General features: G+C 37.6%; 1 protein-coding gene across 9 annotated transcripts in view; it reads right to left on the reverse strand.

Annotated features, from left to right (window-relative positions):
- Shab (Shaker cognate b) overlaps window positions 1–27342 on the reverse strand; it is an 87117-nt gene that overhangs the window by 49860 nt on the left and 9915 nt on the right. For 6 of the 9 annotated variants that reach the window (XR_013003182.1, XM_076391403.1, XM_076391401.1 and 3 more), the window contains exons 2-4: window positions 20827–22045; window positions 10227–11073; window positions 200–504 (exon numbers count right to left, since the gene is read on the reverse strand). Coding sequence is in view for 8 of the 9 variants with exons in the window: in XM_076391403.1 (XP_076247518.1) it covers window positions 200–504; window positions 10227–11073; window positions 20827–21819 (2145 nt within the window). In the remaining variant the exon portion in view is untranslated. Of the gene's footprint in view, window positions 1–199; window positions 505–7436; window positions 7513–10226; window positions 11074–20826; window positions 22046–27342 lie in introns of those variants that run through there. The other 3 variants (XM_076391406.1, XM_076391404.1, XM_076391405.1) reach the window with 3 other exon arrangements.

The following is a 27342-nucleotide window of genomic DNA, read 5'->3' on the forward strand; positions in this document are numbered from 1 at the left end:
TACCCTACACGTGACTTAGGTAATTTCCCCTTATAACCACAGAATTCCCAACACCTCGACGAAGACTATCCCGTCAACCCTGGAGGATCGTCAGACGCCCGCGCATGCCTAGTCTCCAGGCTCGAAACACAAAAGGATTCACATCGAGAAATCATATAGAATCGGCGGGGACAGAGATTTCACGCCTAAGGGGACTTACGCTGGGTGTGGTATTGCCTTGGTTCACGTGCTGCGCTGGCACCTCGTCGTGAAAGTAGTCGTCGTTCTGGGACACGGGCACGCTCTGGGCGAAGTCCAGCAGCCGACGGTTGGGGCTGTCCGGGGTGGTAGGCAGATCGTTAGGCAGATTCGGGAAGCAGGACGAGGCGCTGCGACGGTGCCGGGAGAGACTGTAATGCTCATAGTTACGATAACAGCCTGGCCCGGTCTGGGCAGGACCGCGTCCGCACGCGGACTCTCCCTCGGTGCTGTTACCATCCACGCCGGATGTGGACATATTGTGACCTGGAAGCAGGTCCCGCGTCCGTTCTGTCTTTTATAACGCCGTCGACGTATCAACCTTGACGCAAGAATAGCGAAGACTCGATCCAAGTCGCGCGGCTCGTGTCGAACGGTGTACCTCCGACATGCAGCGTTTCGCTCAAGATCAACGGCTCTAGTTCGCACAATAAGCCAGAGAAGTATTTGCACGGCCAGGTTTTAAATAATAACGTTACACTGAGAAATGGTACGTTAAGGGACACTGTTTCGCTTAATAGGATATTGCAAGTGAAGGTGATGGTTCTGTCTGGGGCGCTTAGGTGATGCTGGATGATAGGGTTGTTCAATTTTTTTTCTTTGTTCTGAGCCAGGCAGTCCTTGCTATCAGGCAGTCTAATCTTCTATCGACAGTCAGTCCTATCCTAGTAAGTATCAATATACTTACTATATAACTTACTATATAATACTTACTATCCTAGTAAGTATCAATATATTGACTCAACTGGAGGTAGGAGAATTGATACTTACTAGTATCCTAGTAAGTATATTGATACTTACTAGTATCCTAGTATCCTAGTAAGTATATTGATACTAGGATACTAGTAAGTATTAATTCTCCTATAGATTGACTCAACTGGAGGTAGGAGAATTGATACTTACTAGTATCCTAGTAAGTATATTGATACTTACTAGTATCCTAGTAAGTATATTGATACTTACTAGTATCCTAGTAAGTATATTGATACTAGGATACTAGTACGTATCAATTCTCCTACCTCCAGTTGAGTCAATCTATTCTCTCAGTCAGGAATGATATGAATTTTTTTCTACTCGGTAAGGTCATGAGGTAGAGAAGGAATGAATTAGAATTCCTCCTGGCAATCATTGATTGGTGGAGTAACCTCTACCTTATTCGAGAAATTCCCTCTCTACCTGGTGACGTCAGCGAGCAGCACGTTTCATACCATCCCTGCTTGCAGTATCAAAGTCGTCAGTTCGATACAGGGACACGACACAGATAATGGATTCTAGTAGATATGGTGGGGATATTTCTGTGGTTGTAAGGCAAAAGGACTTAAGTCACATGTTTTTATTTTTTAGATATTGGCATTTAACGTTTTCAACTTCAATACTGTCGTATGAACTTCTGTCTTCTTTAGAAGACTCTTATTTTCACATGAAAAAATTCTTTTAATGTCCTTTCTACTTTCTGAAAGTATAAATTCTATATTCGAGATCTGAATTAAAGCCTTGACTCGAATTTCTGAAAAATGTGACATGAGTCATTTTACCTTCCAACCACAGATTTCTCTTTTAACATTTCAAGCCAGGCAAGTAGAGAACTAGTGGCTCATGGGCCACATGCTGTTCATTCCCCTTCCACTGAGCTACCCCCACCATCGTCAACATTGGAGTCCCGAAGTTCGTGACTTTAAGAGTATACAGCTATAAGCAGGGCCGAATCAAGGTTTTGTGAGTCGTAGAGCAGAACAACGATAGATAAAACTCTTAATATAAAAAAAGGAAAGGAGTGAGGGGTTAAATACTATGCTATAATATTCCCCACTTTTCGAGAGGATTTTATGAAATATGACTACCTTAAATGCAAGACTCTATTGAACGCAGCAATCCCTATTAATATACCGTTTTCCTATGTAACGTTATTATACACATACTGGGTGTACAGATATTTTTTTGACTCACTGTAGGTCGGTGAAGGTACGAACGATTTTAGTGCATCGCGGTCTGGTCCGGCGTGGTAGGCTGGTCGTTAGATGGGATAAGACTCGTTCACATTAATCGAGTTGTATTCATGGACAAAAATATCTGTAGCATATGTATTAATATCGCTATTCTAATTTATTAAGTGATACAAATGTAATTCACTATAAAGGTTTTGCACTCCAAATTTAACTGTTCACAAATTAAATTTATTATTTGTAAAATCAAGTTCTACTACGAACCTTTCTACCTTTCTTCCAAAATTGATTTCTTACGCTTTGGTAATAAAATAAAGTTAAATATAAATTTATTCTTGAGGAACTCAAAAGTTTGCGAAAGTTTGAATTTGACTTGCAAAGGGTTCAATTTAGAGTGAAAAAACTGTAGAGACATTTAGACTGCCTTTATCGATAAGTTTCGATAAATTAAATCTTAATGTTGTCATTCGATATAATTTTATTTACAGAAATATAAATATTGTATTATATTGAATATCAACACTGAATCTTGATCCATTGAAACTTGAGGCAAAGACTAGTTTAAATAATTACGTGCATAGTGAATTACATTTATCTGGCATAATAAAATAGAATTAAGATATTAATATATATAGTGTGTCATTTATTTGTCTGGCAGTGTACTTGACTTCCAGTCGGTTGAATTCGAATTTAGTGTCTACTCTTTGTCAGGGTGGTCCATTCACCTGTTACAAGTCATATTTCCTGAGTACAATTATAAAAGAAATAAACCATTTATCTTTTTCTTCTAACACTTTTAATTAATTACTCTAGAAAAAGAAATACGTATAATATTTGGACCATCCTGTTGATTTGTCACTAAAAATAATTTTATTCTCTATAAACTCGTTCCTAAGGAGTCACGAAATTATAGCGAGTCCAAATTATTCCAATGTCAGCTTCTTTACAAGTCTCTTTGACGAATCGAAGTAAATAGCAGATTCATGTTGGTGAAATACTTCTCAGTTACTTGAGTTCAAGAAATCTGATGTCAAGTGAATTAAGTACAGTGAACGAGGCTCAAGGAAGGCTCAGGAATTATAAAGGTCCTTGTGAAATACTAACTTGGCGAACTGATTAACTATTTAATTCTTTTATAAATAGACTTGAAGTTTGATAACTATTTCTGACTCTCCTTAAAAGTGTTTCCTAGATTCTTCTTGAAAGGTCGCTGAACTGTTACGAATACCCAATTGTTTGCACAATTTCGGAAGATGAAAATGTAAAATGAATCATTTGAGAAGGCTTCAAGGATCACTCTATTCACAGTTTTTCTTACTACACTTCATTTTTCAAGAATTCTTAGAATCTTTTCATCATTAGCCTTACGAAAAGTCATCCTGGCTTTAACACAAGAATTCCATTTCACGAAGTACACTGTTTTGAAAATATTCTACGCAAAAAACAACACAGCAATTTAACAACAATTATTTACGTAGCAAACGAGTGCTCTGTTGGAACAGAATCAAATTGAATAGCACTAAATTTTGTCAAATTTCGTAACAATAATTATAAAATAAATTTTGAATCGAGAAGAAAATTTCAAAGACATACAGGGTGTATCGTTTCGATGCAAATATTTTTAAAAGTATGGCAAATGCTTTTATGAAATTAGAGCAATTGAAGGGGAACATTGTAGTAATACAGATATATTTAAAAGAGACTTCACTATTTAAAAGAGACGTTAGAATATGAAGCTCGTTAAAAACTGAAAGTCACTTTAATAATTTTCCTTCTTCAATGGATCGATAAAATTGACCTACTGATACATGAATTATCTTCAGCAACGTGCCTCTCATTTTAAGCTTATCATCAAAGACCTATGAGGCTACAACTGAGGGACATTATTCATACCCTATATGTTCTTTAAATATTCATAGAACCTTCAGACACCATCTAACTCTTTACCTCTATAATATAATATCCCCTTTCACCTCCTATAACCTTCAAAAACTACATTTTCCACCCAGCGCACTTTCCAAAATAGCTGTACTATACAGAGTGTCTCGTAACATTTATAAATCACTTTGAGGATTGATTTAGTGCATGAAAAGAATAAAAAATATGTATACAGAGATAAAATATAATAGTTTCATTAAAAATGTTTATGGTAAAGATCATTCAGAACAAATTAATTTTTATTTAAATGGAGGTCAAGTAGGTAAATTGTAAAAATTTAGTGTTTTTAAAAATTGTTTTGATGAATAAAATCATTAAGAAATTCTAACTTCTAAAATATGGTAATAGTCACTCCTTTCTTTAAAGACTTATAATTAAACAAAGACTCAAACGCAATTTTATTATCTACTCTTGGTTCCCCTCTTATTTTAAGACTTGACAACCTCAAATTTTCGCCTAGCTGTAATTAAGCACCTGCACATAAATCCATCCCAAAAGAGATTCTACATATTACGAGATATCCTCTTTAAGAGGTTGAAACAAAACATCCTCTCTACTAATACAGCTTTTGCTCCCCCAATTCAATTTTTTACAAATCAAATTCATCATTTGGCAAACCAAGTTTCTCTACAAAATTGTTTTCTTATGCTTCACTAATAAAAATAACATTTAAATGTATGGCTATTGTTAAGAAATTCATAGTTTTATTGTAGTACATAAGCCTCCACAAGACCCAGGAAATGTGTGATCTTATTGATCAGACATATGTACTAACTCTAGTTTACTGCGACCATACATCAGTAACCATTAATTAATTAAGTTCTATATTAAATACCTATACTGTTCTCATATCTGAACTTGTAATTATGAATTTCATATGTATGTATGATGAATTGACACACATCTAACTAGTATTAAAAAAGCATTTTCCTGTCCCTTTTTGAGTTATACTCACACGAGATGTCTTTCTTAACAATAAATTTACATACGATTACGTTTTTATCATGAACGCTTAAGAAAAAACTGTCTCAGACTGCGGTTACAGAAACCTGTTCTAACGACGCCTGTTTTGACGAATATGTCCAAACTATTTATCATTTGAGCGAGACAAGTTCAAACAGTCGTCAGAACATCGTTCATCAGAAAACGCATCACAGCCTTAGAATAACCTGATTCGCAGAAAGTTGAATTCGATTAACAAAAAATTGAATTTAATTCGTAAAGGTTGAATTGAACTGCAAAACTAAAACCTGGAAATCCAAACGAACTCATGGTTCCTCCACAACTGCCACCAGCCACGCCGGACTACAGTGATCCAGAAGCAAACGCGGCGTCCAGTTCGCTCGTTTCCTCGCAGAACGATAAGTTTATCAACCATGACGCAGGTCACAGTCCACGGAAGGTCTCGTGATCGTGCTGGGGGTGTGTCGACCAGTGTAATTACGTAATTGATCAACCTTCGATGAAGCGGAGTCTTGGCTCAGTCCGGCGTGGTAGGCTGCCCGCCCGACTGTCTTAGGAAAGTAGCGGAAGCGTGAGAATACTGAGAGAACGACTCGTTACCATCCACGTCGGACATGTGTAACCCGCGAGCTAGCTGCGTGGCAATTCAATTTCACGGCCTCGACGTTGACATGGAACGGGGCTGTCGCACAGTGCTCCGAAATTACTGTCTGATGGCGAAAGATTATATTGCACCCTGGAAGGGTATGGATCATTTAAAATAAGTTAGTATATTGATGAGGCAAACTTTCCTTAAGGGGTTACATCTATGTAGGTAAATTAAAAACGATTTTTTGTTTTTTACATGTTTGGAAAGTTTCAGGTTTTGAGAGTGTATCCTGAAAATTTCATATCGATGTCTCAAAGATTGATAAAGTTATACAGTTTTGAACAACACAGAGCGATCGAGTGCTGCTATTTACATATAAGAAACTACATATCTAAAACTTTAAACGCGTTTTTATATATCTCGAGAACCACTCAACCGATTCACTTGAAATTTACAAGAGATATTCTTAGGAATTTTACGTCAACTTTTTTAAATTTTATTTCAAATTTGTCAATAATAAAAAGAGGACGATTTTTCCATCGAAATTCCAGATTATTACTTTACATTGCTACCATTTTGTAATAAAGTGCAAAATTAAAATTTAGAGATCGTCATGGACTTCTAAATTTTATCTATTCTTAATATCGATTTGGGTTTTTACTTTCAGATGCATTGTTTAGGCTCGAGAATATCCACCAGCAAATGCTTAAAGAAGCATGTCTTCTATCGATGGCAATATATCTTTTAGTTAACAACATTTCTTTATGGAAATTTAGGATAATAGAGTTGAAAGATGTATCTGTTAGAAGAAAAATACTTGCATTATTTCCATTCACAGTTAAAAAAAATAAATTCCCGAACTTACATAGCTTTTTCGAGCTTCTAGGTAGATGCAACCCCTTAAAAAGATTTCTTTTTCCCTTGATAAAAAGGCAATTTACTTTAAAGATTTTTTATTAAAGAAACTATGCAAAAATAAAAATGTTTGAGCAAATGGAGACTTCTTAAACTCAAATAGATGATTTTACTCTGAAAAGTGATCCCATTTGTCTCTGCGATAATAAAAAAGAAATGCAGGGTGTCCACGCTCAAGCAAGCCACCCAATACCTCCTTTGTTTTCAATGGCACGAAAATCGTTCACATCATAATTTGAATGATTTCGAAGGAAAAATATCATGGAAGAACATTCTTTTGTACAAGGTATTTTCTTTAGTTTTTTAAATTTTCGTGTTATTAAAACCAGAAGCGCTATTTAAGTGTCTCGCTTCAGCTTGGACACCCTGTACAAGGTACCATTTTTCTCCTTCGTCAAACCATACAAGAATATTCTCAACGTATACTAAAAATTAGAATTAAAACAGAAGTTGAAGTCAAACAACCAAAATTGGGTCAAATAACTAAATTGCAGAGCTACTCAAACAATAATTCTTAATTTTAAAAATAACCTAACATCAAGGCCTTTGAGTAGGAATGTCCCCTTAATGGCACCCAAGATAAAATAGTCGAAAGTGTTGAAAAAGTTCACTTCTTTCGCTAGCAGACAACCATTTCGGCGCACTGTGTGTCGTTTAGTCTCGTGCAAAGTGTGTCGCGTGGCTCTGGCTCCAAGCGCGTGGCGGGAGATCATTAGTCTGAATGCTAGATTTTGGTCTGTCCGGCGTGGTAGGCTGTTTCGTTAGGTCGACCGAGGAAGCAGCAGGAAAACGAGGCACCGCAACGACGCCACGAGGGACCGTAATGCTCATAGCTAGGATAACAGCCTGACCTGGTCTGGGCAGGGCTGCGTCCGTACACGGATTCCCCCTCCTTGCTGTTACCATCCACGCCGGACATATCGTGACCTGAAAACAGGCTCGGTATCCATTGTGTTTTTCACTGTGCCACCAATATATCAACCTTGACGCAGGACTGCTGAGATCATTCGAGCATACGTATCGAGATTAGCCATGAGGCAGACCTGGGTAGAAATTCTTTCAAACGAAGAATAAGAAATGAGGTTTGAAATTGTATAGGCTGCTCGCTGTTGTCCAAGGGCTTGTTACCAACAAGAAGCTTGTGGAGGGATGAAGAACTCGGAAGATAGAGTAAGAATGTCAATTACTGTGCCAATTATCGTGCCCCTATATGACCTTTTAATATTCTTAGGAAGAGCAGAGTGCGCTACCAAAGTGGAACCATTTATTTCAATGTTCTCTATACTTTATTCATCTTGTCGAAATAAAAAGTGACAGAAAATCAAAATAATTGGAAGAAAGAACGTAGAGATTGTAGCAATTGTGAGGAGTTTGTAGCGAGAAAATATTATACTCTGTGGTTTAGAATCTTTTTTCGATTCTTTCTCTTTTGTATTTTCTTGAAATTTTATATATCGAATAGATTTTAAAATATGGTATATTTTCTTTATAAACCAGGTGCTCTTATCTCTATGTTACAGAGGTATTCAAATTCACGTCATTGATATATATTTAATGAAATGAAAGTGAACTATGAGCATATTAAGTGACCTCAAGAACGTGTACCCCACTGTAAGCTTGTTGTCAGTGACTTGTAAGCCTTTTAACTATTTATCAGTAACTATATTAGTGTTTATTCTTACAATTAACATAATACTAATAACCATATAACGATACAAGTAAAAAGAAAATCATTTGTTGAACTTATTCAACTAGTCTTAAAATAATTTTCATCAAATAATACCCAGGTCTCCCTCGAAGACTGAGGCGTTAATGAATCAGATGGAACAACGATGATGACTGTGATTCGTGCTACGACAGTTATGTCCCATTTGGCCCTTACAACAATCGTGTATTTATGAATATGGTACAATTGCATTTAATGAGAAAGTCGATTTGGGCTGTGTTTGTGTGTGTAGCCGCGCGTTACCTTGCCCCTGCGCCAGAACTGATAAATTTATCATTCTTGCGTCAGGGTTGATAAATTGTTAACTTTTTATTATTTGTATAGCTAGAAACAAATTCAATTGGTTTTTAAACATCACTCAAGTATCAGTATCAGGTAAGAATGATAAACTGTCCGTGAGCGGTAGTAGAATCCCATCTGTACCGCTTTGATGAGGAACTGCACTTTTGTAATTGGAATAGAACGTAATGAACTCTATATGGAAATTGGATCAAGGCTTTCTACTGAAAGACAACTAAGATAGTATAATATAATATAATAGTATAAAATATGAACTGGTCCTATGAAAGTCAATTTTTTGATAACTGCAAAAAAAGAAATATTTTTTCAACGGAAGTAAGAATCCAAGAATCGTAAAAAGACTTTAATTTTTAATTCTTTTAGGATTTTTTCTACTTCTTGGGTTACACAACTCCTATATGCATAATATGTATGATATTAGGCTTTACTTAATCATCAGTATTCTGGATAATACTGGAAATATTCTAGAATCTCTGTAGACACACTTTTTACAAAAACAATTCCCCAATTCATGTTCTACTTCCTACATAAACCTAACCTCTCAAGCTACACGAAACATTCCAATTAAAAAGTGAAACTCCCCAAAAGTCTGCGCGATGAGGGCTGTAACAATGCATAGAAATGGCCTGTTAAGAAGAGAGATCAGATCAACCAAACAAACCGACAAAACACGCGTTAAACAGTGAAGCTCGAATCGCACCCAAATTTTCCCGCGTATATTAGGGAAAATGGCCTAAGTTCACGCGGTAAAAAACAGTACATACTCAAAATAGAGAAAAAACGTTAATATTAGAGCTATGAGAGAACACGAAAGTATTGGGTCGAGTCGGGCTGAGAATTTTTAGTTGAATCGGTTAGATTCTCGAAAGTATCGCGCGATTCAAGAACGTGAGCATTGTTTAGAATTTTAAGAACCTGAATTATGTTATGTCCAGATCTTGGTCCATGTTCAGGTCATTTCCAGAACTAGGTCAAAGATTCAGGACAAAGCTCAGGTCTAGGTCCGGTTCATAGCCCAAATTCAATATCCAGATCCATGTGTAGATCTAGGTTCAGGTTCAAGTTGAGGGCCTGGTCATAGGTTCAGGACAAGGCCCAGATCTAGGTCCAGTTCATAGGCCTAAGTCCATGTCCAGATTCATGTTGACATCTAGGTTTAGGTTTTGGTCCAGGTTTCAGTTCAGATCCAGATTCAGGACCAGGTCCACAAAATAGAACACAGAGCAAAAATAATGCACTAAATAAATGCCATAATATTTTATTTTAAATTAATATATAATTCTGTCCTTACTGTAATAATATTACCAGCAGTGGAAAGGAGCCACGACAATGTTCAATAACTATTATCTTACACGCAAATTTAAAACAGAATACTATATCTGTTATTTGGTGCATCATCCCTGCTCTGACATATGTTCAAAAAAGGACGAGCCCAAGATGGATTCAGTGTCTTAAAATTCATAGGACTCGGAACATTTTGAAATCGCTAGTCATTTTCAGAACCCCAACCCTATCCAACCTATCTCGAACACGGTACCCAAGATTTTCGAGTTCTCTCTCATATCTTTATCACATTTATCATCTTTATCATCCCTCCTTGTGGGCCGTCGCTTACCGGTATCGACGATGACATCGATGAGATCCATGCTCTTGGCAAAGGCGTCCCTCAGATTGAGGTGATGAAACGAGACGATGCTGCCCTCCCTTTTAGCCCTCTCAAGAGCCTCCCGCCTCTTGAGGGCCTTCTCCCGTCTCATCTGATTCTTGTAGAACTCGGCGAAGTTGTTAACGATAATGGGAATGGGCAACGCGATTACCAGGACACCACATATACAACACACACTGCCGATCACCTTGCCGAGCGGGGTCGTGGGGTAGATGTCGCCGTATCCGACGGTGGTCATCGTGATGCCCGCCCACCAGAAGGTTTCTGGAATGCTTACGAATTTGGTCCCGGGCTCCTCCTTCTCGGCGAAGTAGGCGAGGCTCGAGAATATGAGGACGCCCATCGCCAGGAAGAGCATCAGCAGGCCCAGCTCCTTGTACGAGTTACGCAAGGTGAAGCCGAGGCTCTGCAGCCCGGTCGAGTGGCGGGCCAGCTTCAGGATCCTCAGGATCCGCATTATACGAAAGATCTGCACTACCCTGCGCACGTCCTGGAACTGGTCGGTCGCGTTCTTGTTCGTCTCGACCAGGAACAGAGATACGTAGTATGGCAATATCGCCAACAGGTCGATAACATTCAGACCGCCCTTGAAGAACTTCCACTTGTCCGGCGAGGCACTGAACCTAAGGACGTACTCGAGGGTGAACCATGTGATGCACACAGCCTCCACCATCGCGAGCTGCGGATTGTCTTGAAAGTTCCCCTTCTCATCATTCACTTGCATACTAGGAATGGTGTTGAGAGTTAGTGCGATCGTCGAAAGCACAATAAAGAGTATTGATATCACAGCTATCACCTGGAAAAGCGACGGGTCAACCGGTCAAACGGAGTCACCGCTCGTTCAACGTCCTACTTCTGCTACCATTAAACAAAAACTCACTAGCTTACAGAATCTCTCCTTTCGTCGGATTATCGGGTATTTTTTTTTACTACGTATCTACTGTATAACGTGTTCTCTGCAGGACGTTTTACCTAAATGCGGAGGATAATGCCAGAAGGCAGTCTAATGAAAACTGGCTTTAAGGGATTGTTGAGAGTGAAGAACATCCTCTGATAACGAATAGGAAATCACTGTTCCTCGATAAGGTGTACTATAGTCACCTGGGAAGTATTCCGAACGATCGTGGAAACTCTCCTCAGCTCTTCGAAAATAATTAATTACTCAGCCTGCACTTTTACAAGCAACAACAACTACCACAACAAGAGTAAAGATACTGGAAGCTTTAATTGCACGGAAGCGTTCAAAAATATGTATACAAATGATACATTAAATACAACATACTTTATCATTGACAAAATAGTAGGAAAGCATATATATATAAATACTCTGTTACACGTACGAAGCAAGCTGCAATTTGCGTACGTAAAGAAAGCTTGTAAAATCTCGACAGGCGTTGCCCCTCGCAACGATCGTCAATTTCGGGAGAACGAGCCTTTTAAAGGAAGACCTGTTAATGCCACGATGCTCTAGGCGATCTCGACCACGGACGTTTCAAAAAGGTCGATACAAAAAGGGCCAATCCCTCCCACCCCCCCCCTCCACCGAGGACTATGCGCAACCAACAAGCGAAAAGAAACCCTTGAGACCTCCAAACGACTCCGTGACGACGTTGGATTAAAGGCAAAAGAAAAGAAATGGAACGCGTGCGACTGCTATGACGTTCTAAAGCATTCTCTGCGAGACTGGTGGGCCGCGCGAGCGCGGCGTACAGTGTCGCCGAAAACCGCCATAGGAACGCATAGAGCACCAGCAGAGCATTTGCACCAAGGAGTGTCTCGTCGTTTGAAGGCAGTCTGCCCGACGTCGCTCGACTCATATACAAGTTTGTACATTGTTCGGCAAGCGTATTAGCACATACTTTATTGATGGTCCCTTCAAAACCCCGCTCCCTTTCGGTTCGCCCTGAGCCTCGGCATACCGAGTTTCGCTGCCCCTAACCCTGGGCCCAACGCTAGTGCAATCGCTACAAAGCGAAATCAATTCGTCGCTTCGGGGCTGGGAACGGGTCAGGCAAAAGGACGCCAGGGTCTGTTTAACTGAAATAAACAGGCACTCGCTTCGCATGGTCACAGTGCGGGGAAACAGAAATGCGTACACTCGGAAGTGAAGGTGTGGTCGTCGGAGCCCGAGACTCCCTGTCAGTAGAATCAGTAGAACTTCGATTAACCAAGCTCAGAATACTCGAAATCTAATAATAAGACTACGATAGACAACATCGAATAGGACTTGCACAGGGAAATAATAATACCTAGTTTGCTGTAGAAAAAGCTAGCTGTTATAGGTTCTTCAGGTTTCAACCCCTTGATACTTCGGATAATCGAGGCCCTACTGTGTCTATTTTCTTTTTCTCTTTCAGAGCCATGGATCACATTATTCTGACATAAGTATTCTTATCCCTACTTCGTAGCATGTAGCTTGGCTTCCGAGTGTGTCGATACTTGGTGCAACTTCAAAGCAGAGAGTGGAGGAGAGGAGTAAACAAGGAGAGGAGTGTTGCATCTGCAGTTTCTCATGCAACTGACTGCGATATTCCCACGTGCCTCCCGATAGTGAGTTTCTTTTTGTTTTTTTTTTTTTTTTTTCTAATATTCGTTGCAAAGTTGGAGGTGGGAACGAGATTATCGATCGCCACAGTTGCGTTGGAGCCGGTGCAGAGGGCTTGTTGCGCGGAGTAATATTCTCAAAGGGGGAAAAGCGGTGTCGTGCGATTTCTCAATGGTCTCATTTAATTCGGATGGAGAAGAAAGAGTGGGCTCGCGAAGAGAAAACGAAGTGCTGAAATTGGGTGGCATAAACACAGCGGAGCCTTGGTGAGAAATGGAGGAAACCAGCGCGGGTACAGTGCAGTCGATGGGAAAGATAAGCCACCCCTATTACGCGACCACGATTAGTTAGAATTTTACAATAATGAATTACCACTCGAACTGTCTCGCAATCGTGCTACGAATACTTGTAAAATTAATTAATAAGTTTATAAGTGGGACCTTACTCTTAGGGGTTTTCTGAATAATGTGTCTTTGAAAAACTTAATTTCTTTTCTTTTATATTCTTAATCTCTAAACTTGTTTAGATTTAGGTAGGTAATTTAATGAAGTTGTGGGATATTCAATAAATACTATTCTATGCAAAATAGATTTTAACCCTACACATAAAAAATTACTAATTCTCACATAATCTCGAATTTTGTTTGCCTTCAGTGAGCCACTTTGTTTTTGTAATTGCGTGTATATTTTCTTAAAATGCATAGGAAAGAAGTCTAAATAGAAATTTGTTTCATCTTATAAATACTATAATGTGTATCTTGCTTTGGAATCTTCATATAATTTTACACATGTGTATTTTTCTACGCATTTATGTTTCCCATAAAATACACCCACATTCGCAATCAATTTATAAAAATACTTTCTAATTATAATTATGATTCTCTCACATTTCTTGACTGAGTAAACACAACATTGAAATTATATCAAAACATTTTATAACAATATTAGAAACCAGCTGTGTTAATATTTTTCTTATAAACAATACGTACAGACTTCACCCTCATAACATAAAATATTACTTTATTTCAGCTACAAAAGTCAAACTTCCGTGTAATTCTAGTAATTAATTAACCATGTTCTAAAATAATTATTATAATGGACTCCGCTAAATAAACATCTAACATCTAGTAGTTTTCAAATTATTGTAACCACCCCCATTAAATACTTTCATATCTCATATGCCTGACCCACCATGATGAAAGATTAATGCCAGAATCCTACTTTAATTCCGTGGCTAATCAACTGAACGTGTTATCGAATCCCATTTGTCACGACACGTAGCATGGAACATGTGCATTAATGGTTCCTGAACAAGCAATTTCCTAACAATGGGGTAGATCATACCAGACTTGTCAAACCTATTTCTGAGTCTATCCAAATCAATTTGGAATCACAGGAATTCGAAGTCATTGCAATTATTTTAATTTTAAAATAATACATAGCATGTATGTACATATATGTATAGCTATTTAACAAAAGTAGAATTAATTCGACAACATTTTTTTTATTTTTAAATAGATTTAATTCAGCTAATAATTGTTAGCAGCTTAATTAATTAGGAACATTTTCATATATCTGAAGATTTATGAAGACTTCAAAATGGTATTCTTATAGATTTTTTGTGAAATAAAATTTGAATAAAAGCTGTATCTCTCTACTCTAAAGAAGACCCTGTCAAAAATGTTTGCTAAACTATTTATGTTACTTTGTGTATTAAATTCAATCATCAAACAATGCCCAGACATTGTGAAATACCTTTACGCATAAACATAGTTACATAAATTCTTCCCTATCGTTTCTCGATGCCAAGTTTCCCCCAAGTAGATCCCACTTATAAAAATATGTACGTCTTATATTATTCAAACCGTGTAAATCACGAATACAAGCAAATTATGTGCACTTCATTATTTCTCATTTTCTGTTTTCTTGTTTCGGGCACATATTGTATGAGAAAGTGGTAGATTCATTTCATCAGTAGACTCATACTGGTTAACACTTTAAAGCACGCGTCATTTTCTAAAAGCAAAGCGAATATAAATAGAAGCTACCTTATAATACCAATTCACTTGTTACAGTTATATCGTACAAAAGAGACTTAAGCCACAGGTATAAAGTCCAAGTGAAGCGATAAATTGCAGCAACTCGTCGCAAACTATTTTCCAACGTTTCGAAAATAAACAACTGGCGGTGTGTGATCACTCTGTAGACTCAGGCTTGGCTGAGTGTTGCCTTCATCACGACTGTTCAAGGCGTATTGTATTCTTCGAATGATTATAATAGAAAAAGAATTGTCGTAGACGAAATAATTGAGAATCGTAAAATTGTACTGTAAAAAATATATGTATATTAAAAGGCTTTTTGGTTTTGTCAATGTCGGTCAATCATTTAGCAAAGATGGTGGCTGGTTTATTATCTAGTATAATTGCCATCTCATTAATAAGTACGGCCCTAATAAAATAATCACCTAACAATTAGACTCGAACCCGATTCGATGTTATCTCACAATCAGTTGCATGCAGAAAATGACCTTCGACTTTACGGGTTAACTAGTACGTGCCCTTAATGTCGTAAAATCGGGTCTATGCGAATCTTGGAACATTCTTATGTATATTGAATCTCGTTCAAGGTTCTTTTGCACTATTCCTTTTCTTACGTAATTGAATACCGAATTTCAATGACAAATTATTGTATATTGGACACCTTCGACCACATTTCTTACAAAAATAATATAAAACCAATTATAAAATCAAAAAATTCATTTCAAAGAAATCGATTATGTGACTTTTTTCAAATAAAATTTGCTATGATATTACTTTGGATTAAAGCAATCATAAGACACTGACTTGAACTACTTGAAAGCAATGGAAATAATTTTGTGAATTCGAATTTTGAATTTGTGGAGTTCATCAAAAATTCACATATCCTTCATTAATGAATCTGTTTAATTACAAAATTGAAAATAGTATCTACGTTTGAAAAAGTTTTAATTTCAATGATAAACAATGTATCCTATTCTAAGAAGGACTTTTAATTTTAATGACAAGAATTTCTCAAATATTTTATATTAATCCATGCAACAATCTAATCCTCTTTTTTCAACGTTTCCACAATTTTTGTTGTTCACATCTTCAATAAAAACTATAAGCTGAATCTAAACCTCCTTGTTGTTAGCAGGATAATTACAGTCAATACGATTCTAGGAAATCGAATCGATTCAAGTGCAAAGTCACTATACTTCAATTCGTCGAAGTACTACACTCTTCATAAAACAAATCTAATCGATACAATTCGACGAATCCAGTTCAATTTAGTAATTCCAGCTTTTTTATTTTAAACATACATATAATTTTGATGGCCAGATACAGCTGAAGCTTAAGATTCGCAAAGACCAGAATCCAGTGAAATCTCCGTACTACTTTCAGTAATACTATAGTGCTTCCTATAAATTTTGTGATTTTTATTCGCATTTTATACCTATAAAAATTGATTATGTTTACTGCCTTGTACAAATTTTATAAAAATTCTGCAGAATTCTGAAGCTACAGAGTCAAAAACATAAACTGTTACATTTGAGCCTGGATACGTTAGGATTTAGGGGCGAGATGGCATTAGTAACTTACTGTTACTATCATATTAATATTATTATAGTGAAATAACTAATATTTCTAAGGATATAAATTAGAACTAGAATAATCGTTTAGTTTTCTTATTATCTCGTCTTAAGCAAAAGTGCCACCTATCCTAAGCTTTCAATTAGCCATCAGAAAAATCAAATAGAGTCAAATTTGAAAGAGTCAAATTTCATTCCCAACAGAATCACTAACGTGATAGCTTTTCTCCAAGAAACAAAGTTATTTCACTCATTAATCTAAACTCCAATTGTAATACAGTTCTGTTTCTTCTTTACCTTTCCTCCTCCGTTTTCTTTTCTCCCTTTTTTCTTCTCCTTCCTTTCGCCACTAATAAATACCATAGACTATTAAACGTGTTCCATTCATGCCACCTCTCCCCCACAAACAAAGCGGGAAAAATAACTTACGTTTACACATTTACCAGCGACAGACCTAAATTCACCAGATTCGTATATCGAATACGCTTTGTATACGGAGATTACACTGTAGCATTAAATGTCTACGAACATGAACACAGGCAAGAAGCTAAGTCGTGAGAAGACCCAATATCCCCATTACCAATGACTATACCCATACACTCTCAGAAGCAGCCACAGTTATTGACCGACGGCCCCTCACGTGGGTTTAAATATAGTGGAAAATCAATAGTTTCTGTAATATTGACGCATTAAGGAGAAACGTTTGGACGTGCGGCCAGGAGGTATCTAAAGAGTCACTCCTCCGCGGGAATCCCGCGGCCGAGAGTGTTACGGACTCTCCCCATCGCGATCGATCGACAGATCGAACGAGCCGATGGAAATCGCCACGATTCGGGGGGGAGGTCTTGCATCTACACACGAGCACAGAGAGATTGGAGAAGGCTCGATAGATCTTCGTTTAACGTGACACAGGTGGTAGTGATATGGGAGGTTTAGTGGTAGATACAGGTGCTATCCTTCGCCCCGCATAATGTTTGTTTCAATCTTGTAGCAACAGTGTGTGCAATGTGTATTGTTTGTGGTGTGTATGTTAAATGGAATGGCGCCGCCTGAGTGCCTTCAAGTTTGCTCTTGTACAATCACGATTAATGGTTACGTTGCTACGAATCCAACGTTCACGCGAAAAGAAATATCTACCGCTAGGTGATGAGTGTCTGTGTGTAGGTACAACTGTGGGTACGTCTAGGATTAAACTTAGTGTGGGCGCTAAATCCGCGATATTTGTTTCTATTCTCTACGGCTAGCCTGTTCGTGTCTCTAAGTCGCAATTAAGAAGCGTGTGTGTCACTAATTAACGCATATTTCTCTTCGAGGAACGTCAGATTCGTTTACGTGAAATGCTGATCCGTCTTGTCGCGGTTAATTTAATTAGTCACAATTATGCTAGCATTCTACGACGGTTAACATTTACGTACGAACGTGTTATTTTACAAAGATTCGAATTGAATTCGCTGGTAGCGAAGTTACTATATGACATCTCACAGGGAGCGGTGTCGAGAAAGAATCTACGTGATACCTGGTAATCGCGTATTATGCACTCCCATTATCATCGAGGGTCAAACATGACGATTATATTTAGAGCGCGGTAAATTTGAATGTGAGCTAGAAAGCTGGATTACGTGACAATGAGATTAGTAATCATGTTGGTTAACACCACCTAGAAATAAAATACACATTACAGACATCGACACAGACGGGGTTGCTAGCGAGAAGTGGTATCTCTGATGTTCGCTAAGATATTGTTTCCTTGGATGGGCTTTTGCTAGCTTTCACTGTACATACATATGCGTATATACACGTATATGTACATATGTATATACATACTTACACCTTATCTAGAAAGGGTGAAACTCTTTTGGTTCATTTCGTTAATGAGATGCATCGAAACGAGAGGATCATCTAAGTCAGTTCTGATTGCTATACACAACTAACGAAGAACACTAGGCAGGTGTCTCCTCCGATTTCTTTTTATTCTAGATATGTTGTAGTACTGAAAAAAATTACGAACATGTGCTGTTTTGTATCTGGGGATATTCAGTTTGAAGGGGTGAAACCCATCTTCGAAGATTTAACACGTAACTAGAATAATTGGAATTTTTTATTAAAATATTTTAGTGAATTCTTTTCAATTTTAGTGTGCATACAGAATATTTTTCGTCGTAGGAAACCTACTAGGGAATTCCATTATTTTAAAGATATTTGTTTTTTAGGGTAAACTACCCTCATGTTACAGTTTTCTTTTCTACATAAAAAATTGATTCGAAACAAAACGATATTTATTCCATAGGAAGATAGTCGATTAAATAAATGTTACTTTATATGTTATCAGAAAGTAAACTTGTTCTCTTTTTTGAGGCAAACCACCCCTTCATGTCAGAAGCCAAATTATTAGACAAAATCATGCTCTTTTATTAAATATACATGTGAATTTTCTAAATAAAATGCCCTTATGTCGCAAAACACCCTTGTAGAAATTTTAATAATTATTAATACTATTTTTTGTTATAGAATATGTTGTATAATAGCACTCTTTTTCTATCTTCTTCAAATTTTCTGAGACCCAAATCAAAACAACATCAATTTTTATGTAGAGAAGAAAAATTCAATACGGGGGTAGTTTACCCCTAAACAAGACTCTTCGAAAAACTGGAATTCCATGGTAGATTTGTTAGAGCAAAGAAAATTCTACACAGACATTGAAATTCAAAAGAATTTAAAACAGTATTATTATGAAAAATTTCAATTACTTTGCTACACGTTAAATTTCTGAAAGTGGGTTGCGCCCCTTTAAACTAAATACCTGTAGATATAAAAAACAGGTGTGGCTTAGTTTTTTGAGTACTACTACATGTATGTGAAATCCAAAAAAGTCGGAGTGGGTCACTTACCCAATGTTCTCTTTAAACTCGGTCAGTGATCTCGATCTGGCTCTTACGAGGGAAAACAAATCTATTTACAATGTAATATCGTAATCTCTTGTTAATGGGGAAGCTGAATGTTCGTCGAGAATGTATAAATATTTACAAGTACTCTATGCGTAGGTAAAATTAATGACGAACAAGTCATGCAAAAACTGCTATAGGTTGATTTCTTTTTACTTTCTGGCTTCCTATTGTTTTTTTTCTCTCTTTGCAAAGTACTCTTGTTCTATGTGGTTCATTGGACGAGATGGCCACTGACGAACATCGAAACAACCGCAAGCCAGGATCCAAAATTGATTGATTAGTTTAGATAATGATCTACGGTGAGATTACGTTAAGTCACATACGACGCAAACGTTCTCGCTACTCTTTTCTCTATGTAAGAGCTACGTCGAATCGATGCTCTACTATCAACTTAATAATACCTTTGTTTGAAATTAAGGCTCCAGCACAAACTGCAAACGTGGAGACATCGTAAGTGGATTAGTGGGAAACTGCAGAGAGTTCTTGCGTGATAACAAAATGATAGCCCGACTTTCACGGAAATGAGATCGTTATAGACTTTCGAATGTTTCTTTTCAGAGAAGCCAGCTTTAGCCAATTGACTGATAACGGCCAGAGGAGAGCAGAATTTGGACAAACTCTCAACTCAAAATACGATAAAAATAGAATTTTTTTCATAAGAAATTCACTCAGTGAAAAATTTTGGTTTTTAGTAACAGTAATGTATATTTTAATTTTATTTTCTAATTTTCTTCAAGTAAAAGTTATTATATAAAATTTATGAAAAGTTCTCCTTAATTCATAAACTACAATCTTCCATCTACAATATAGCGTGGGACTTTTAAAAAATTTTTTAAATTGTAAAACTAGCAGCAGTTTGAATTGAAAAATCATTTTTCTCAAAAAAAAAGTCCAATTTAAAAAATTAAGATTCAGTAACTATTTGTGAAATCAGAAATACCTTGGTCTACATTATAGACAACAAATTCTAGTTTATGAATCAAAAAAAAAATTTTTGATAAATTTTGTAAACTTTTTACCTTAAAAAAAAAAATTGTAAAATGAAGCTAAAGAATATAATAATATTACCCCCAAAAAACGGAATTTTTCATCGAGTTAATTACCCAAACATTACCTATATTTAGACATGGTCAAGGTGGTCTACCCCTCAAAACTAGGTCCCCCGACAATACCGAAAATTTCAAACACGATCAAAAGCAGCGACCCTCGCATCGAAGGGTCCGTCAATGCCAAAAAACACATTGTTGTTGCGACAAGGCAAGTAGTTGGCTCGCGTTCAAGCCTCTCCCCCGGCCGAGTCCGATCTCAGAATACCTTTCCAATTTTTCTCCGGCGAATCATCGCGAAAACTTGCCTAAACCGATTGCGCGCGTACACTCGAGCGCGCGGTATTACCGAGTGAATTCGGTAATGATGCTCGGACACGTGACCATTAACAATAAAAACTCACCCTTGCGGCGATGGACGTGGTCGGCTTCTCCAGTAGGTCCCAGAGCCACTTCTGGTACTGGGCGCACTGTCCCTCGCCGAACTCCTCCTCCTCCCTCTGCCTGAGGGACTCCGCTTCCTTGCGCATCTCCTCGTGCACGTGCTCCTTCCTCTGATGGTACTTATGCTGGCAGCAGCTCTCCAGGTAGAGCTCGTCGACGCCCCAGTACTCCAAGTCATCGCTGAACGCCAGCACGCACATCTCGTCCACCAAGTGCAGCTTCCCGGTCCGATAGAAGTTCAGGATCGAGCTGAAGGACTTCGGATGGCGGTCGAAGAAGTACTCGTTGTCGATGAGGGAGTAGTCGTCGCAGAGCTCGGTGATCGCCTCGTGGGTGTTGCAGTCCCTCAGCCGACCGAGACGCGTGTGGGGCAGCCGCTCCAGGGTGCGCCAGAGGACCTCGTGCTTGACACCGCCGACGTTGATCGAGACCCGCCGGTTCAGGGCCTTCGACCTCATGATCATGAACGGCTCAGGGGGCAGGGACGTCATCGACCTCGAGAAGGCACGCTGCTGCTGCATCTGCAGCGGCAGGGGCGGCGGCGGTGGCGGCGGCGGCGGCGGCGGCGGTGGCAGAGGCGGCGGCAGAGGCGGTGGTGGCAAACCGACAGGCGCCACGGACCCCGTCGGTCCCACGGACGACGAGAACGGAGCGTAACGGACCTCCTTGTTCCCGCTCTTCCCTCCCACCACGGCGACCCCCCCACCCCCGGTCACTCCACCGCCCATGGTGACCCCTGGCCCGCTCACTGGCCCGAGGGACGCGCCACCTGCGCCGACCCGCCGCAGCGTCGCCGTGCCGCCACCCTCGAACACGAAGCCCTGGTCGGTGCCGATGTAGGGCACCGTGCACGACGACGACGACGATAGCACCGGGCCCGTGACCACGGCGCTCCCATTACGTTCCCCGTCCGCCAGTGTTGAGTCGTCTTCGAACCTCTTTTTGCTCAGCATCAAACGTATGGGAGGACCGCGACGATGACCACCCTACGATCGAACCTGATGCGTTCAAGTACTCCTCGGGCTTCTCGCCAAGGGTTTCGGATACTTCTGGGGCTGCGTCTCCTTCGCCTTCCTCTTCTTCTTCTTCCTCCTCCTCCTCGTCCTCGTTACCCTTCTTGCGCTTCATCCGTACCTACGTCTGTCCGCCTCCGGTGGCCCGGCTTGACCGCGCCATACTCTGGAAATTAGGGAATGGTACTTTGAATGCGAAATAAGAATGGTTTCGAGAAATTACTTTTTTAGATATACGATGAGATATACAGTTTTGCATATACAATTGGATATACAATACTGTGCTCCGCTCACGAGATGATCCCCAGGACGGCAGATAGTTGCTCATATTGTCGACATACACGTGTGGCTGGAAACAGTATGCAAGAACCCAAAGTGTATGTGAGCATAAACGTGTTCTCTTCCGCTTTGATCAAACAGGTCTAAACCTGTGTACCTTCTGGGTTTCATCTCTTGAGCGGAGTACAGTACTGAGTTGAGTATGAAAGTGAGTACAGTTCAGAGCTGGTTAACTTGCACCCGGGATGGCACAAGGGAAGAAGAGGTCCCTCGCTCACATCTATTGACTTCGCTTTTCAGCAATAATTGTTATCACTTGGACCAATAATATGCTTCAGTCGAAAGTACCTGTGAGATCAGGCGGAGATTTTCCATTGTGGCTAATTACACTCGTATACCTTCCAGATGTAAGTTTACCAGCTTTGAGCAATAGAAAGATTCGTAATTGTATACAGGATATCCCACCTAACTTAAGCATGTTAAATATCTCGCTTGTGTTTTCACATTAGGTGGGACAACCTGTAGATAGGGCCCACACCTTCAATTTCGGTGATCTTGAAATATGTGGTCAAGGTTAACATTCTAAACTACTCTTCCCCATACATATACCCAGTGCTCGGCTTTAGTTTCTGAAGAATATGCAAAAATATATTGTATAGTACATATTGTATTTTTAAGGTTTGGCACACGTTTTTCTTAGGTTTAGTTTATGTTTATATTAGGTTTGAGCTAAATTGTTTAACCTAAACGTAATTTAATCTTTAGGTTAAATTATTTAATCTAAATCTAACCCAAAATTAAAGCTAACTCAGACCTAACTTAAGTTAAATAAGTGTAAATTAAATCCAAGTCAAACCTGGACCTACATTAAACGTGCCTCAGACCTAACTGAACTTAAACCTACACTAAACGTAACTTAAGTTAAAGGAGATCTGAATTAGGTTTGAATTAGGTTTAGTGTAGGTTTATAGTAGGTCTGACTTAGGATTAGGTTAAGTTAGCACTGAGTTAGGTTTAGATTAGATCTGTAAACCTACCTCAGACCTAACTTAAGTTAAATAAGTGTAAGTTAAATCTAAGTCTAACCTGGACCTACATTAAACGTGCCTCAGACCTAACTGAACTTAAACCTACACTAAACCTAACTTAAGTTAAAGGAGATCTGTATTAGGTTTGAGTTAGGTTTAGTGTAGGTTTATAGTAGATCTGACTTAGAATTAGGTTAAGTTAGCACTGAGTTAGGTTTAGATTAGATCTGTTCATTTCTGAGGTACTAGTAGGAAAACTTTGTGAAATTAATACCTACATTTTGGAGTAAAGAAAATAGGAAATATTATTTTTTTTAGATTTCTGTTATGACACACCAACTAGGTCCACTATCTTACTAAGATGCTTCATGAGCGACGATGTTTTAGTTGTCGTTGGAGGACAATAGCTATGAGATCTTACACGTGGTAGAAGTGAAGGTTGTTTACCCTGGGGAAAGCTTTGTAAAGATGTTTGGGATACAGAAGGAATGTGTATGTAAGCCTTCGAGTGCTATGACGAATAGATGCTTTTAAGATTAATCCTTTCAGGATCAAGAAAGATGTTTGCTTTAGACGTTTAAAGTGCTCCCGAATTTGTGTAATTCCTTTCTGGCAGAGTAGCTGTACAGATGTTTTTTATAAGGAAAAACGATAGTTTATCTTGTAAGGCATTGAAGTTATCGGAAAAATGTTTTTATAAAAATCATTTCATATAAAGAGGACATCAGGGGTCTAAATAATTTTCTTCATAGGGGGAAAGCCTGTTCAGTGCTACTATAAAAAACTTCTATGTCCAAATCAGACACAGTGTAGTCAGTAGTATAAGACCCAAGTCCGACACAGCAAAATCAGTAGAATAGTTCCCAAGTCAGACACAGCGAAATTAGTAGAATAAGTATATCACACGACTTTTAGACATTCTTGCAATAATTAACAAGTCCCAAACACAATTTCGATACTCTCGATTTTTGTCTCTATTTTGACACACAGAATTACCCTTTAGAACATAACAACTCTAACATGACAGAACTTTACTTAAAAAAATATGTGAAAAATAAATCAACAAATATTTAAATACAGAATATTGTACTTTCTTGAAAAAGCTATAAAAAGAGATCTCAGTAATATTATCCTATAATCAGAAGAGTATTGCAGTAAAATTTCAAAATTAGGACGAACTTCCAAAAAATGTATACAAAAATCATTTTGTAGATCTTCTACTTGTTACTGTTAATAAAACAACCTAACATTAGAACTTACATAGAAAAATTGATTTTTTTCTGAATACACGTTAGATACAATGTTACCACAAACCTAGATCGCAAATGTCAGCACTCGAACAGGAACACTCCGCGATTGATGGTATGTAATTACAAGGAAGCCCTTTCGTTCGATACACAAGTTGCAGACAGAATGTTCTAAACTTCAAAATAAAAGATGTATACATTGTCTATGGTCAATAACGTCCGTGTAGGTCTATCGATTCGCTGGACGGTCCATTACGTATTTAAAGATCCTGTCGGCATTAAGCTGACATCTTTAACAGTTAAGTGTGCATCAACAAAACAGGATATTAAAAATTTCATCGTGACGCTAACTACTTTGCTTTCGTTAATCAGAACGTTTCCTTCGCAAAGCTGAAACATTGTACGAAATGATAAACAAGGAAACTTTGGCATCTACATTCTTTCGTGTAGAATAGAAGTCAGTACAGAAGGAGAATGATGCTATTTTTACCATACTTCGTCGTAAATGCCAATAAAAGTACAACTCTGTTATGCTTTATATCTTTCAAGACGTTTCAAGTACGTTCTTCTATAGTTTTATCTTTACGCTGTGTGTTGTATAAATATACATATACTGTTAACTTGCTTGTTATAAAAGAACAACAAATATTAAAGAAGAGGAATCTAAAGTTTGCAACAATGGAGCAAGTGATCCTTCGATTTATTTCGCAAATAGACAAACATGGACGTCACTTAGAGGAATAGTGTATAAATTTGATTTTTGTTACTCTAATTGTTTTACAAACATTCGTTGGTTTATCAACACTTTCCTCTATTAATATTATTTTTTTATATTACTTATTTTATCCTCAAAACTTCCCATATTTTTGAAACTATTACTCAATAAAATTATTAGAGACTATTTAACAATTGTTATATATAACAATTATATTTATATCTGATAATTATTAGATACGATTTAATAATTTTTATACATAATAATTATATTTATAACTGACAATTATTAGATGCTATTTAATAATTTTGGGTTTTTCATAAACTTATCAAATTATCTTTTTCTTTCACTTGGACTCGTTAAATTATTTTTCTCTGCATTCACTGTAAAAATAATTCCATCTTGGAACCTGTGTTTCTAATATTCTTACTGACCATCACTTTGTTTCAGACCTATTTTAAAATACAATCAGCTTGTAACAATTGTGAAAGGAACGCGCAAGTCTTATTGTACGTGTGTAATTGCCGAATATGATATTAATGGAACTTTACTGCCATAGCACGCCTATTACAAGATGTAACCGAATAATAGATGCTATTTCCAACATTCCTCGAATCGCAGTTTCTCGTCCCTTCTCAACATCTATGACACACCAGTCGCTCAGCTGAGACACGAAAATACGATCCAAGTTATTTCGGAAGAGTTCCTAAATAGTGTGTTCAACCCTGTTTAGAAGAATCTCTCGTTCATCGAAAATAACGCGATATAGTATCTACTCGGTGTAAGGTCGCCGTTAAATTCACTACACGAATTTAAGTACAGTTTTCCTATCGTGCAAACAGCTGATCTTGGGATCGTATTTGTAGACTTCGAATTTTTATGAAAATATAACAAAAATATAAAATAAATATTTAAAAATTTGTAAAAACTGCGTGAAAAATATGTAAGATTTAATATAATATCACCTTTTGTATTTATTAATGATAAGCTATATTTTTTATCATATTCAATCAAATAAAATCAAATGTTTTATTTTGAATAATTTCTGTACTTAACTGCTTCAAAATCTTTATTTTGCATAAACTTCCGCTGTCTAGTTATTTGTTATAAACCCTGCATCAGTAACATATAAGTCTATAACGAGAAACTCCTCTACACATAGAAACATATACAGTACTTATTTGCTAAAGAAACATCTTAACAATATTTACTCGTTATAAATGCGAGGCCTAATAAGAGCAATGAGTTTACACGATATAGGAAACGTGAAATCAATTTTTAAGACATCACTGACTTTTATCTTATTAAAAGTCAGAGTTAACAGAACTGTGAAAATAGCTTGTTATATTTAAAAAAAAGTGTTGATCTCAAAGACCTATCCGTCGCTATAAACTCATCATCGATGGACACTAAATAGTAGTCAGTTTCTATAAATGCATGACAGAGTACAAATAACGAGCTTATAGGATAAAATACCCAATCATTGTCACTCTAAGCTGTTTGAGTTAAAATAGCAAAAAAAACCTAGCAAAATCCTACAAACAAGAATTAGCATACAACTGAAACTACAATTTATCTGGCAGAAAAAATATCACTCAACAAATTATATTCCACCTTAAAAATGTATAACCCATCCAAAACGAGTTAGCTTATTAACGATTGAATTTTTCTTTAATCTTGTTGTTTTATTGTGGAATATTTTATTTGTTGGGATTCTGGAAATATGGTATAAATAGGTTATGGAAATTTATGCAAAATAGAATCTTCGCAGCAATTTAGTAGATATAGAAAAAGGCCTAAATTCAAAATATATGTTACAATCAATAAATACAAAACGTGGAATTATATTAAACCTTACTGGTATATTTTTCACATATTTTCTTAAAGATTTATTTGATATTTTCAAACAAACCCACAGTCTAGTTATAAATGTTTCAATTGTAATTTCTGGATAATGTTCATTTATTCTATTCATTCTGGGAATATATACTGAAAATTATAGGACGTTTAAGGTATTGGGTACAGAATAAAAGACAAGGTCACGAATAGTAAGACCTCGCCGCCTCTTCAGCCCCGCAATACTCGAAAACGGAAGAACCTCAAGAGGCTAACTCCCAGAAATAAGACGTCACGTTAACGCCTTTACAACGAGAAAATATTGCATCTAGCGTGATAGAAAGGACCGTGTCGCTCA

Source organism: Calliopsis andreniformis, unplaced genomic scaffold (assembly GCF_051401765.1).
Source record: "Calliopsis andreniformis isolate RMS-2024a unplaced genomic scaffold, iyCalAndr_principal scaffold0022, whole genome shotgun sequence".
NCBI lineage: Eukaryota > Metazoa > Arthropoda > Insecta > Hymenoptera > Andrenidae > Calliopsis > Calliopsis andreniformis.